The sequence below is a fragment of the Xenopus tropicalis genome, chromosome 1 (genome assembly GCF_000004195.4).
Source record: "Xenopus tropicalis strain Nigerian chromosome 1, UCB_Xtro_10.0, whole genome shotgun sequence".
Classification (NCBI taxonomy): domain Eukaryota; kingdom Metazoa; phylum Chordata; class Amphibia; order Anura; family Pipidae; genus Xenopus; species Xenopus tropicalis.
The window spans coordinates 158,042,528-158,058,017 of NC_030677.2; the positions used below are offsets into that span (position 1 = coordinate 158,042,528).

Here is a 15,490-nt window from a genome sequence, read left to right on the forward strand (position 1 = left end):
TGTGAATCACCATCCTGTTCTTTTCCTTCGTCATTGCTTGCCTGTTTTAGGAAGGCACAGCCCACAAGGAGGGGTGATCGCCTTCAAGCCTCTCTGCCCAGCCAGCCCCCCAGGAAGGGGGAAAAACAAGTTAGAGCTGAAGACTGCAGACACCCTGCTGAGATATCCTGCGATGGGGTCTGGCTCCTATAGTCCAGGTCTGGCCCTGGCTCACATCTTACCCCTGGTGTCTGTGCTAAAAAAAAATTATTTGGAGAAGTTAAAGGAATACTGTCATGGGAAAACATGTTTCTTTTCAAAGCACATCAGTTAATAGAGCTTTTCCAGCAGAATCGTGCATTGAAATCCTTTTTTACAAAAACCAAACAAATTTTTTAATATTTTATTTTGAAATTTCATATGGAGCTAGCCATGATCTTCATTTCCCAGGATGCCACAGATGACTTGTCATCTGAGAACTTCAGTCACACTTTACTGCTGCTCTGCAAGTTGGAGTCACATCACCCTTTCGCCCCAGCAGCAGATCAGCTGAACAAGGGAAAGGTAGCAAGATAGCAGCTACCTGATACCTGTATTGCTAAAAGTGGTAGATATGGGAATAGCACTTAATAGATAAAAATCCAAGTCTGGCTTGGGATTCTTTCAGTGACATGGGAGTAGGAGAAACAATAAAGGCTATCTGGAAGCAGTTCTAATGTGTAAATTTTTTTTTTTTTGGTTCAATAATAAAATGGTAATTTAATTATTTGCTATGTAAACAATGTAATTTAGAAATAAAAAGTACACCATAAAAATCACGACAGAATCGCTTTAAGGACTGAGTATATATGGAAGGAGAGGAGGAGTTTTTAGTATTGTCAGTGTCCTGCCTCCTGGTGGGAGTAGCTTAACCCAGTTGTCCCTGTGTCCCCCAAGCACTTGCTGTTGTCTTTACATCCACCACCCCCAACATTGCCCACCACCCCTATCATGCACCACATCAGCACTCTAACTCATGCCTGTCCTTAGGTAAGTGTGACACACAAACTTACTTCTACACACACCTGTTTAGAGGGACCTTTTGCACACACAAACAAAATTACACATGCATACACTTAATTTTTTAAAAACATTTTTATTGCCTCAACACATTGTACTTTTTAAATTCTATATAGGTGTTTGTATTGCACCTTCTAACTGATGCTGTGTTTTCTCCAGTAGAAAGGAGCACTACATGTAATTTATCAAGAGAATACTGAAGTAAGCATTTGCACGCTACACAGATTCAAAAGGAGCATGTGTGAACGTAACATTGGTGAACAGCATCAAAACAAATAATTTGGCATCCAGTTTAACACTTTGCACTTGCATCTGGTTAATCACTGCATGTGGTGATTAATTTTATTACTATTATTAACAAGTATTTATTAAGAACCAACATTTTCTTTAGTGTTATATCTTAGTTGATAGAGAAATTATGATTAATCACAAATTCAGAGCAGGGAACATAACATATCTTAAGTTGCAGTTCAGATCTGGGAATTGGTTAAATGTAAATATAAGCCATTACACATACTTTGCTACTTCTTGGTCAAGGAAATAAAAGACTAAATTGTATTTTGCTTTTGTAGAGGCACACTTGGCAAGAATTCAGGAAGCATCTTTTACCTTCTAAGGACCATTATACAAGGTGGTACACTGATTTTCCGATTTTAATCAACATGTGGTTTTCTACAAACCAAATTAAAACATGTAAATATTCTTGTCAACATTATTTAGTGTGTTTTACCATGCATGCAGACTTTGAGACCATCAACAATCTCTTGTTTCTGTGCCTGGAGAACACAACGAGAAAACCACCTATACGAATGAATAAAAAGGCAATAAAAAAGAGGTTATATTTAAAGACCAGATAAATTACTATATTGATAAAAGTAATCGTTTTCTATCTTATCCCACTTTTACTTAATGATTTACACTTATCAAAACTCCTCATAGATGTGCTTCAAAGGAATGTCTGTGATTTGATTCTACCTCAACATAAACTCTTATGACACCATGCTTAAAATAACTGTCTGATCATGTTTAAACTGAGGGGTTGGTATATTTACAATTGTAGTTCAGGTGACTCATTTTAAGAAAATTTGAGTAAGTTCTTTAGGCTGATGTCCCTAACTGCTCTGAAATGCCTTTCTACCAGCCATCAAGGCCTACGTATCGCTTCAGCTATCCGAAGTCGTGCAAACTTTCTTACTGCAGCAACTTTGGACAGCTGAAGTGATGTGTAGGCCTTTCCACCACCATCTCCTATTGTTGCCAGTGGAAAGGCATTTCGGAGCAGTTAGTCTCCAACGATAGCAGAAAAAAAATGATGTGCGGGAAAAAAAAATTTGCCGCATATGGCAAAAAAAATAAAATAAATAAATAAATAAAATGATGCGTGGAACTATTTTTTTCAAAAAAATTATTTTTTGTACAAAATAGCCATTCCCCCCCCCCCCCCATTTACAGTGCAGGCTTTACGAAAACAATTTTACTCTGACAGATGCCCTTTAAACAAATTACTATATATATACTATATATACCATTTGTAAAAAACAATAAGACATAGGAACCAGTGACTAGGCATCAAGGACTATTTAGCTAATGATCAGAATCAAGAGCTATGTGCTACTAAGAATCAGGTAAAAGCAGAATAGGCATAGATAAGTGTAAAAATAAAAGTACAAAAATAAATATATTACCGTGTCATGCTTGGGTTTAAACTGGCAACAAATGCCCCAATAGATCTTTTTCCTGATAATGTGTCGTGATAACAATCAATGCCAACAATCATCAATTCCTTCAGCTGAAATATAAAAGTATGTTCAATTATTTTTGTAGCTGTGTTAATAACTATTTTTGACAATGAAACAGTGTGTGATATTATGCAAATAAGTGGACTTAACTTAACTATATATACCAAATTTACTGTACACAGGCCCTGCTGGGTAATACTAGGGGGTTGTACTTCTGGTTTATTTCAGGTACATCCTTAAACATACATCTGGCCTGTGCCTTATTTACATGACCATGTACTTATGGTAAATTTAGTTAATTAGCTGCTACAAGCAGGGAGGCAAAGTATTGCACAAAAAACTTAGTGATAGAGCCCTTCTGTCTCCTGTGCTGCTAAGATTAGATGTATAGATTTATAAATAGAGATGTTTTAAAGGAACAGTAACACCAAAATTGAAAGACCTTTAAGGGCTCTGGCACACGGGGGAGATTAGTCGCCCGCGATTAACTCCCTGTTCGCGGGCGACTAATCTCCCCGAGTTGCCTACCCCTGCCATCCCACCGGCGAACATGTAAGTCGCCGGCGGGATGGCAGACGCGGCGGCGCGATTTCGTGCAAATCGCCGAAAAAGACTTGCGAGTCTTTTTCGGCGATTTCCGGAAATCGCCCCGCCGCGTCTGCCATCCCGTCGGTGACTTACATGTTCGCCGGTGGGATGGCAGGGGTAGGCAACTCGGGGAGATTAGTCGCCCGCGAACAGGGAGTTTTATCGCGGGCGACTAATCTCCCCCGTGTGCCAGAGCCCTAAAATAATTAAAATATCATGAACTGTTCCCCTGCACTGGTAAAAGTTGTGTGTTTGCTACAGAAACCCAACTATAGTTTATATAAACAAAGCTGCTGTGCAGCCATTCAATCTGGAAAAAGTCACAGGTTACTTAGCAGATAAGCTCTGTTGAATATAACAGTGTTTTATCTGTTATCTGCTATGCGCCTGTGCCTTTTTTCTTTTGAATGGCTGCCCCCATGGCTACACATCAGCTTTGCTTTTATAAACTATTGTAGGGGTTCATAGGCAAACACACCAGTGCAACAATACATTATATAATTACTTTTATACACTTTCATTTTTTGGTGTTACTCTTCCTTTAATATTTCAAAATAGGTTAAACATGAGAACACACATTAAGGGGTGCATCGCTGAAAACCACAATACAAAGCAAAGTAATAAAATCAGGCACTGATAAATTAAAAAAAAAACCATAATGAAAATTAGATATGGTCAGAAAATATGCATAGAAACTTACAGGTATTTCAACAGTCCATAACTCTCCCCCCATCTTGCAGTTCATCTGTAATGCAATTTTTGTTGCAACTGAAACAACGGTCTGTGGTTTATTTAAAGTCTTTGCTAACACGCATTGACTTGGAACTGGGCAGTCAATGCACAGGTATTTTTTTATAGCATCATATTTATCCTTCCGATTACTAGAGAGAAGACAAACTACCTGTGTAGAAAAAAAATGGGAACATAGATTATCATTATAAAAACATATATTTAAAAAACACTGTAGAAAGCAGCAAACAGTTAAAATATTCGCTACCAGCTGCCAGTCAGCTAATTTGCATAGAAATGGCATAGATCAGTGCTGTCCAACTGGCGGCCCGCGACCCCCCTCTCTGTGGCCCCCCACCTGTCTGGCTGCTTTGATGTAAGCATTTTGAGTAAGCATTAAATGGTATCAGTACTGAGATTAACTGCCCCCCCTGCATGGTTCTCACCTCAGATTCAGGCTGTAATCCCTCTGTATTGTTTAAAAATGTAATCCCCTGTGTTTTTCACACCTTTTAATACCTGCATTGTTCCCCCCCTGCAGTGTTCACACCTCAGGCTCAGCCTGTAATCACCCACATTGTTCACTTCTTCACACCTCAGACATTTGTACTGTAGGCAGAGTATGGCACATACAGCCAGCATAGGGCAGGTAGAGTATGGCACATACAGCCAGCATAGGGCAGGTAGAGTATGGCACACACAGGCAGCATAGGTCAGGGAGGGTATGGCACACACAGGAAGGGTAGGGCAGGCAGAGTATGGCACACACAGGCAGGGTAGGGCAGGCAGAGTATGGCACACAGAGGCAGCATAGGGAAGGCAGAGTATGGCACACACAGGCAGGGTAGGACAGGCAGAGTATGGCACACACATACAGCATAGGACAGGCAGAGTGCTGCCTGTGTGTGCCATACTCTGCTTGCCCTATGCTGCTTGTGGGAGGTGAACCTGGCAGGGGTTTGTTGTGGGAGTTTGTTAGCAGTTGGAAATAGCCATTGAATGGTCCCAAAGGTGTGTAATTATGTACAGGGGGTTGCTCTGCTATCCACAGGGGAGGAGGAGGCATATGGAATTTAAGGGTATATCTTAATATGACATAATTCTTTCACATATGAATGATGGTTGATATCCCCATAGTAACGACCAAGCATTTGCTGTGCTACCACCATTGTGATAAAATAGGTGTGGTTTGAAGTGGGTGTGGTTTCAAAAAGGGGAGTGGTCAAAACTGGCTTCCATTAGTGGCCCTCCACCATGTATGCTAGAGAAATTCCGGCCCTTGGCACCGTAGAAGTTGGACAGCACTGGCATAGATAGTAAATCTGTGTACAGTATGCAGGTTCCAACACAAGTTTACCAGAATGTGTAGTCTAATCAGATTTGTGCCAAGTCCATTTTGGTGTTAATTATGATACTCTGACCACTAATTACACTGTCATGTGACTTATTTTATTGTTTCACTGATTTGCACAATTTTTGTGGTTTTATCGCATTTTATCCCTGTATAAGTGTTCCTAATCTGTTTTTAGCGTAGCTTTGCCAGGTGTAACTTTGGTGTACAAAAATAACTTTGCCTATTTTGAATTCCTCAGAATGTGTACTTTCCAAATATATATGGTTTCCTGGGGGTCTCTGTATAGTTAGGGGGGGGTTACTGCACATAATACGCTGTCAGGGGGCTCTGTGTGCAAAAGCTGAGCTGGCAGGCAAGAAATCCTTATGCGTTATTTTAATTTTGGGGTCAGTACATACCGCAGACTTTCGTATATCTATGCATATTGGGCATCAAACTGTTCAGTAGGCCTCTGGTGTTCCTATTTGGGGTGACTTGCCTTTGTATGCAAGAAATTGTGTGAGATAAATGTGGCAAATTGCAACATTTTCACCCTTGTTGGATTTGTCAGAATGTGTACTTTCCAAAGATATGTGGTTTTGTGGGGGTCTCTGTATAGTTAGGGGAAGTTTCGGCACATAATACACTGACAGGGGGCTCTGTGTGCAAAAGCTGAGCTGGCAGGTGAGAAATCCTTATGCGCTATTTTCAATTTGGGGTCAGTACATACCGCAGACTTTGGTATATCTATGCATATTGGGCATCAAACTGTTCAGTAGGCCTCTGGTGTTCCTATTTGGGGTGACTTGCCTTTGTATGCAAGAAATTGTGTGAGATAAATGTGGCAAATTGCAACATTTTTAGGCGATTTTCTGAAATGTCATAAAAACCAATAACTTTAGGAAAGCTTTGCAGATTGGTACTTTGGTGTAGAAAGGACTCTTTACCCTTGTTGGATTTGTCAGAATGTGTACTTTCCAAAAATATATGGGTTTTGTGGGGGTCTCTGTATAGTTAGGGGAAGTTTCGGCACATAATACACTGACAGGGGGCTCTGTGTGCAAAAGCTGAGCTGGCAGGCGAGAAATCCTTATGCGCTATTTTCAATTTGGGGTCAGTACATACCGCAGACTTTGGTATATCTATGCATATTGGGCATCAAACTGTTCAGTAGGCCTCTGGTGTTCCTATTTGGGGTGACTTGCCTTTGTAAGCAAGAAATTGTGTGAGATAAATGTGGCAAATTGCAACATTTTTAGGCGATTTTCTGAAATGTCATAAAAACCAATAACTTTAGGAAAGCTTTGCAGATTGGTACTTTGGTGTAGAAAGGACTCTTTACCCTTGTTGGATTTGTCAGAATGTGTACTTTCCAAAAATATATGGTTTTGTGGGGGTCTCTGTATAGTTAGGGGAAGTTTCGGCACATAATACACTGACAGGGGGCTCTGTGTGCAAAAGCTGAGCTGGCAGGCGAGAAATCCTTATGCGCTATTTTCATTTTGGGGTCAGTACATACCGCAGACTTTGGTATATCTATGCATTTTGGGCATCAAACTGTTCAGTAGACCATAGGTGTTCCTATTTGGGGTGCCTTTATCTGATCTTTAGCAAGAAATTGTGAGAGATAAATGCGGTAAATTGCAACATTTTTATGCGATTTTCTAAATGTCATATAAATCTGCAAACTTAGGAAAGTTTTACAGCTTGGTACTTTGGAGCAAAAAGAAATGTTTACCCATTATAGATTCGGGGGGATGTGTACTTTCCAAAAATATATGGCTTTCTGGGGTGGGGTACTTTTTTTGTAGCATTATCCCACATAAAGGATGTAAATGTGTTGATTTTGCAGGAGCTGAAATGATACATCATATGTGGGTATATTCCCATTGGGGCCCCTACATGCCACATACTTAGGTAAACCTATACATATTGGGCATCAAACTGTTCAGTGGACCCCTGGCGTTCAAATTTAGGGTGTTTTTATCTTGGTACCTAACACTATGTAGGAGATAAGATGCTGCGAAGTGGAAGCTTTGAGGGGATTTTTGGAAATGTCATCAAAATTGCTAACTTTAGAAAAGCTGTGTGGCTTAGTACTTTGGAGTAGAAAGACATGGGTACCCATTTTATATTCGGGGGAATGTGTACTTTCCAAAAATATATGACTTTCTGGGGTGAGCATACTTTTTACTAGTTTTATCCCACATAAATTATGTAAATGTATTGATTTTGCTGGAGCTGAAATAACAGAAATGATTGATCATATGGGGGTATGTTAACATTGGGGCCCCTACATGCCACATACTTAGGTAAACCCATACATATTGGGCATCAAACTGTTCAGTGGACCCCTGGCGTTCAAATTTAGGGTGTTTTATCTTGGTACCTAACACTATGTGGGAGATAAGATGCTGCGAAGTGGAAGCTTTGAGGGGATTTTTGGAAATGTCATCAAAATTGCTAACTTTAGAAAAGCTGTGTGGCTTGGTACTTTGGAGTAGAAAGACATGGGTACCCATTTTAGATTCGGGGGAATGTGTACTTTCCAAAAATATATGACTTTCTAGGGTGAGCATACTTTTTACTAGTTTTATCCCACATAAATGATGTAAATGTGTTGATTTTGCTGGAGCTGAAATAACAGAAATGATTGATCATATGGGGGTATGTTCACATTGGGGCCTCTACATGCCACATACTTAGGTAAACCTATACATATTGGGCATCAAACTGTTCAGTGGACCCCTGGCGTTCAAATTCGGGGTGTTTTATCTTGGTACCTAATGCTATGTGGGAGATAAGATGCTGCAAACTGGAAGCTTTGAGGGGATTTTTGGAAATGTCATCAAAATTACTAACTTTAGAAAAGCTGTGCGGCTTGGTACTTTGGAGTAGAAAGACATGGGTACCCATTTTAGATTCGGGGGAATGTGTACTTTCCAAAAATATATGACTTTCTGGGGTGAGCGTACTTTTTACTAGTTTTATCCCACATATAATGATGTAAATGTGTTGATTTTGCAGGAGCTGAAATAACAGAAATGATTGATCATATGGGGGTATGTTCACATTGGGGCCCCTACATGCGACATACTTAGCTAAACCTATACATATTGGGCATCAAACTGTGATGGACCCCTGGCGTTAATATTTAGGGTGTTTTATTTGGTTACTTTATGACCTGTAGGAGATAAGATACTATAGACTGGAAACTTTGAAGCAATTTTTAAAAAAAAATCACACATTTTGATAAAAACCAATAACTTTAGGAAAGCATTGCGACTTGATAGTTTGGAGTAGACAGACAGTTGTGCCTATTCTGTATTCCCTAGAATCTGTTCTTTCCAAAAATGTACAATTTTCTGGGATAAACCTTCTGTTAGTGGAAATTTTGCCCTTGAAATCTAAAGTATGCAGCTTTCTGGAGCAGTGCTTTGGAAATTTGGTAGTGTACTGCTGGGAGTTTTTGACCTATACAAGTGACAAATCTCCATAAAACTATATATATTTGGTATTGGCACGTTCAGGAGACATGGGACTTTCCAAATCAGTTGTATATTCGTGCATAAAATAATTTTTGTTTCTAGTATGTGTGTTTATATTATGGAAAATTAGATTTTTTTTTGCATTTTTAGACATTTAGAAGCCTTTATCTTATTACAGAATTGGAATTACACAAAAATTCTACCATATTTTGAAAGCTTAGGTTGTTCTGAAAAAAACGATACATTGTTTTCCTGGGTAAACTAAAAGTCCCCCCGAGGAAAAGCCCCTAAAGTGAAACAGTGCAAAATGTTCAAAATCTGTCTGGCAATACAAGTTCCGCTTTGACCAAAACAGCTGGCAGTAAAAGGGTTAAAGGAAGGGCATTTCTTGGTAGCCTAATGCACAGAATGTCTTAATGTCCTATAAATACTGATAATGGTCAAGTGTAGAGGACCTCTTGTTGCTGTATGAATTTTGCGGTCACCACCGCCTAATGGTTTAAAATTTAGTGGTGAGCACAACCGTTTCTTGTTATTTACAGTTTGTTACAGTAGCAGTGGCCAGCTCCATGTTGTAGCTCCCACCCTTCCCAGCTAGTCAGATAATCACAGTCGAGCCAATAAAAGGACAACCATTTGAGGGTTTTAAACTTGAAAGCAAGTAAATTTCGGGTAAGACTCCCTTTCTTAAATGTATACTGTAACAGTAAAATTCTTAATAAATCAGATAAAACTGAGAGTAGGACTGGTCAGACTGGGGATGACCGTGATGTAGTTGGCTCGCTAGAAGTATATTACAATATATGTGTATCTTCCATACTTACCATCTGTACATCAGGTGTTACCTTTTGCTGCAAAACTTTTACATATGCATCTGTAGTGTCATCTACTTCCACCCTAACGAGAAAAAAACACGTTGATCTTGTTTAACTCTGACTATTAACAAAGTTACAATATGTATATGTATATAACTTACATTACTGCTCTATTCATCTTGATTCCCATTTGACCTGACACTTTGAACAGATTTTGTGTCAAAGTATTGGCAGCATCATAGTTTCTGCGTGTGTATAACAATACCCAATTATCCAAATGTTTCACACGGATTAGTGTCGGTCCTCGTAATTCTCTTGACCAGTCAGCAAACTGAGGATTGTAGTCAGCCTGCATGAATCATAAGAAAGATACAGAAAATAAAAATATATGTTGCCACCTACTTTATAGTTCTTAGGTTTCATTTTTGCATTTGAAGGATCTCTGCCCCAAAACTGATTTTTGCACATGAAGCTACGACCTGGAGGAAAACTGACTTTTGCTACACTGGAGAATATTTATAAAAGGGTAGAACAGAGGTCACTACAGTTTGCCAGAGGAAAATTTCACTACTCCCTGTTTAATTATATGTGTTTATTGGGGGCATATGTATCAAAGGGTGTAAACAAAAGTGTACTCTATGATGAAGATGTCTTGTTATTTCAAGAGTTAGAACCAGAGAACAGAAGAGTTAGAACCAGAGAACAGAAAGTATATAGAAAGTGATTAACAAATGCTGCTTTCAAGAGCAATTACATTTACAAATGCTACAGTAATTTTCTAAACAATGTGTATTTAGAAATTGCAATTTCTTTCATTATAAAAAAATGTTTTTGAGTTTAGATTTAAATCAAATCACTTTTATTGTCACATCATATTACTGGTACAGTACATGTGAGTGAAATTCTTGTGTGCAAGCTTCACAAGCAACAGTGGAGTACAATACTGTATATAGAATAAATATGCACATGAGTAGGCATAATGGTATAAGGTATAATCTATGTACAAAATATAAGAATGAGTGAACATGAATAGTGTCGTAGTGTTGCTGAAGTGTCTATCAAGTGTTAGTGGTCAGTGTTCAGCAGTCTGATGGAAAAAGACCTGATGGAAAAAGCTGTCCCTCAGCCTGCTGGTTCGGGACCGGATTCTACTATATCTCCTGCCTGATGGAAGTAGTTGGAACAGTCCGTGGCTAGGGCAACTGTTTAATTTACAGACTTTTTCTTTGAGTATGTAAAAAAAGTGATGTTCCCCAAAAAAGGTATCTTAATAGCTATGACAGAAGTGATTTTAATTGCCGAGTTATATCATATGAAAAATGCTGGATAGGAAGTGGGCTAGAACTGCATTCTGAGGTGGTTTTCTATTCTGAGGGGGTTAAGCCAGAGCTCTAGTCTTCTCCAAGGGGTATATTTATCAGGCTGTGTAAAAAGTGGCATAAAACATTGCCGATGATGTTGCTCATAGCAGCCAATTAGATGCTTTGCCTTGGTTTTCTAGCTGTTGAAATCTATTTGCTGATTGGTTGCCCTGGGCAGCAACAACAGTAATGCTTCACTCCACTTTTTACACAGCATGATAAATATACCTCCAAGTGGCCTATCTTCTTAAAGAAGGAAGCTTAAACTCATGAGAGAATGATTATTTAAACTTAACTTAAGGAGGAAGCTTAAACTCAAGAAGGAAGCTTAAACTCATGAGAGAATGATTATTTAAACTTAACTTAATAGCATTTTTACCAGTTAAGTTTAATGCAAGTTTAATATTCAGTGCAAATGCTTATTGGGATAGACAGTAAGGAAACTTTAATCCAGCGTTTTTCAACCACTGTTCCGCGGCACACTTGTTGCCTGGTGTGCCGTAGGCAGGGCACCAATGTACTAGGGGGGCACTGCTCTTGGCACCAATGTACTAGGGGGGCACTGCTGCTGGGCACCAATGTACTAGGGGGGCACTGCTCTTGGCACCAATGTACTAGGGGGGCACTGCTGCTGGGCACCAATGTACTAGGGGGGCACTGCTGCTGGGCACAGAGTTAAATTTTTTAACATTTTCTAATGGTGGTGTGCCTCGTGAATTTTTTCATGAAACAAGTGTGCCTTTGCCCAAAAAAGGTTGAAAAACACTGCTTTAATCCATAACTTTTCAGCTATAAGGCTAGCCACATAAGGGACCAAATACTTAATGGAGTAAGGAGGACCCAGCCTGAAGGTCAGTTAGGATGAGATTTGGGATTAACACTTATTTGCTGCCCTAGATATTATTGAAAATAATAGGGTGATGGCTGATACATCAATGTTTTTATGAATAAATGTTTTAATTTTAAAGAATGGAGATGATTAAAAAAAATACAAAATACCACATCTAACAATGTTCATTATATTATTTATAGTTTAGTTTATTTCCTATACTGTGTTGGGCATTTTCTACCCTAGAACTTGACTGCTTTGCTGTAATACACTGTCACTTTCAGTTCTTCATCATACATGGTATAAATTCTTAATATCTGGGTATATTTAAAAACAGTTTCACTTCATTAGCATTATTTGGTGTATATAAATGGTGGATTACAGAATTTACTTTTTGTATATATTTGATTCCATTACTTTTTATTAGTGTGTGTTTTGCAGTTATGTGAGTCCTTTAAAAAAAACCACTTTTATGGATAAAAATGGTGGATTTACAGACATTATTTACCTTTTCTATATTTTTTCATTTCTTAGACTGTTACACAAGTTTAAGTACACAAATGTAACAGATATGACAACCTTTTTTATGCAACTTAATTCCCTTGTTTTTTATATTTTGACTAGTGTGTGCTACATGATGCAATATTCACCCTTTCTCCTGGAGAATTTTTTGAGTTTTTAGTGTTTGTGAGCTTCCACCTAAATGGTTAGTAGGAAGGAATCTGATGGCAAATAAACAAATGGATTTTGAAAGCAAGAACATTTTCCTTACTGTTTTTCCAGCCTGCAAAATCTTCTCTGCTGGAGCTACTCTGCCAGCAAAAGGCAAAAGTTTTGAGTCAAAGTTTAAGCCCCAATCCTGAAGCTCTTTCTGCACACTATCATCCCTGAAAAAGTTAATACAGTGTGTAATAACTCACATGTAATTGAAAAACAAACAAAAAGAAAAGCAACAGAAAGAAACACATTAAAGGAACAGTAACACCAAAAATGAAAGTGTATAAAAGTAACTAAAATATAATGTGCTGCTGCCCTGCACTGGTAAAAGTTGTGTGTTTACTTCAGAAAGTCTACTATAATTTATATAGATAAGCTGCTATGTAGCCATGGAGGCAGCCATTCAAACGAGAAAAGGCACAGCCACATAGCAGATAACAGATAAAACACTATTGTATTCTACAGAACTTATCTGTTATCTGCTATGTAACCTGTGCCTTTTCTCCTTTTTTCCAGCTTGAATGGCTGCCCCCATGGCTACACAGCAGCTTATTATATAAATTATAGTAGTGTTACTGTAGCAAACACACCAGTTTTACCAGTGCAGGGCAACAGTGCATCATATTTTTATTACTTTAAAGCTCTTTCATGTTTTTGTGTTACTGTTCCTTTAAAGGAAAAGTAACACTAAATTGATCGATTGATCGAGCCTAGACTGACTCCTTCCTATACATAAGGAAGGCTAGGCTTGATCAATCGATCGCCGCATAGTTGATGCATCCCCTGATACTTTCCCCGGCATCGCCGTATCGCCTTTGTTCAAGTGACCGGAAGCCAAGTTTAACAGGTATTTTCTTCTAAAGCATTCAAAATAACAAATGGTTTTCAGGATAGGGCAATTATTGGGGGAGGGTAGAATAGATTTTTTAGTTAAAAATTTTTAGTGTTACTTTTCCTTTAAGTTGCAATAGAAAAAGTACCAAAGCAAACTGTACTTACTTGTGAATATTCTTTAGAAATTTTCCAACTTGTATTTCTCTTTGCTCTGGTGCCAGTCTGGTATGAATTGCTAGGTCCTTCATTACATTAAAATCACTCCTCATTCGATCAGTTAAACCTGAGTGGAAAGGAATAATCTTTACAGTGAAAAATATCAACAAACTCATACTGACATTAGCTTCTTTCTTTTTGTCATGACCATTTGAATGAAATCACAGATGATACTTAACTGCAAGATTTTTAAAGTTTAAATAATCATTTATTTGTAAATCGGCCTACTAAAAAATTGGTGAAGTAGGCACCTGGCATGGTGCGTATGGCTTTATATTCATAAGTAATCAAAACACTAATGTGCCAAGCACTTTCTGTACTGTCTAATTCAATGCACAATTGCTTTGAACATAACACTTTTTAAAAAAAAAAAAAAATTTACATGTTAAAGGAGAAGAAAAGGGAAAAACTAAGTAAGAAAAGCTGCAATGAGTCCTCTATCAAAAGAAATACAGGATTTCTTGTCTTCCTTTGTGTACACATGTATTTTGGTATCAGACTTCCTCTCAGAATCCTTCATTCCCGGGGCGGGAGTCTGCACAGCTCTTTCCTGCTCCCCCCTCCCATCAGAATGTGTGATCTATGCTACCAGCAGCATGGAAGCTAGGAGACCAAGCTAAAATGGCAACTGCTATCTTAAACAAGCGGAGGGAGTTTCTAGGGCTGTTTACTCAGGTATGGTAAAGCTTTCTGCAGAATATAGTGTTTTAGGTGGCACTAAGGTGGCTTATCCATTGGCAATAAAATGCCAAAATGCCTTTCCTTCTCCTTTAAGTATTAATATAACTGGTAGATGACTCCATACCTCATATTTTTTAATCATTCCACTATATCCTTGAAAAAAAGGTTTGTTCCTTTACTATGAACTGTACATTTGTCAGACACATAATCTTAACATAACAAATTTATTAGCAATTAGTAATTTGTAAATACAGTATATCATAATATTAACCAAATCACACTAAGTTGTACAGCATTCAGCGAGAGAACAAAGAAATTAAATACATTCATTCATATATACAGGTCATTTTCAATTATAAATGTGAAACTAGGTAAAAGAATATCACTGGGAAGTTTTGAATATACCTGTTAGGAAACAAAATTCTGGTATCAAGAGAATTGGTCCTGCTGGAACATTCTGTGGACCCCTGGGTTTTTTTGGATTATGAACAAGAGCAGGCTGGTTTAAGTCTGTGATTCCTTTATTATATTGCTACGGTAAAATGATATAAACATGAAAAGACTACCTTGTAATCAACAAGATTTTTAATTATTACAGCAAGAAAACAGCAGCAGGTAGCGTTAGTGTTAAGGTATTATGGTATTACTTAGAAAGGTGGCTAAAATGTATTTATACATTTTTAGAAAGACATGATAAGTGCTGAACTCCATTGTACTACTGATTATACCTAGCTGGCACCCAGGCGTTCTATATAATGTTGAGGAAGTGCTGCTCTCTCTCTAGTGCACACTTCTTTGTCATTAAGAATTAATTTTAAGAAGATTTTATATATGCTATATATATATATATAGCATATATAAAATCTTCTTAAAATTAATTCTTAATGACAAAGAAGTGTGCACTAAATAAATCATGTTTGTGACCGATGCCTTAATGCTATGTATAGTATTGTATTCTCCACAAAATATCTTCTTTGTAGAGATCTGGAAAAATTATGGTTTGGCCTACAAACTGCATATATAGAACAGTGCACATAAATGTAAAAAATGTATTATACTTATCTTTATATTGGTATTTATAGAATGTTGACATTCTGCTGTGGTTAAAGGAACAGTAACACA

The 15,490-nt window shown here is 38.0% G+C and overlaps 1 protein-coding gene across 2 annotated transcripts in view; it reads right to left on the bottom strand.

Annotated features, from left to right (window-relative positions):
• piwil1 (piwi-like RNA-mediated gene silencing 1) overlaps positions 1–15,490 on the bottom strand; it is a 68,168-nt gene that overhangs the window by 16,012 nt on the left and 36,666 nt on the right. For both annotated transcript variants that reach the window (XM_018090379.2, XM_002940181.4), the window contains exons 10-17: positions 14,774–14,900; positions 13,637–13,754; positions 12,693–12,807; positions 9,892–10,079; positions 9,740–9,812; positions 4,066–4,266; positions 2,724–2,827; positions 1,769–1,839 (exon numbers count right to left, since the gene is read on the bottom strand). In XM_018090379.2, the coding sequence (XP_017945868.1) occupies positions 1,769–1,839; positions 2,724–2,827; positions 4,066–4,266; positions 9,740–9,812; positions 9,892–10,079; positions 12,693–12,807; positions 13,637–13,754; positions 14,774–14,900 (997 nt within the window). The remainder of the gene's footprint in view (positions 1–1,768; positions 1,840–2,723; positions 2,828–4,065; positions 4,267–9,739; positions 9,813–9,891; positions 10,080–12,692; positions 12,808–13,636; positions 13,755–14,773; positions 14,901–15,490) is intronic.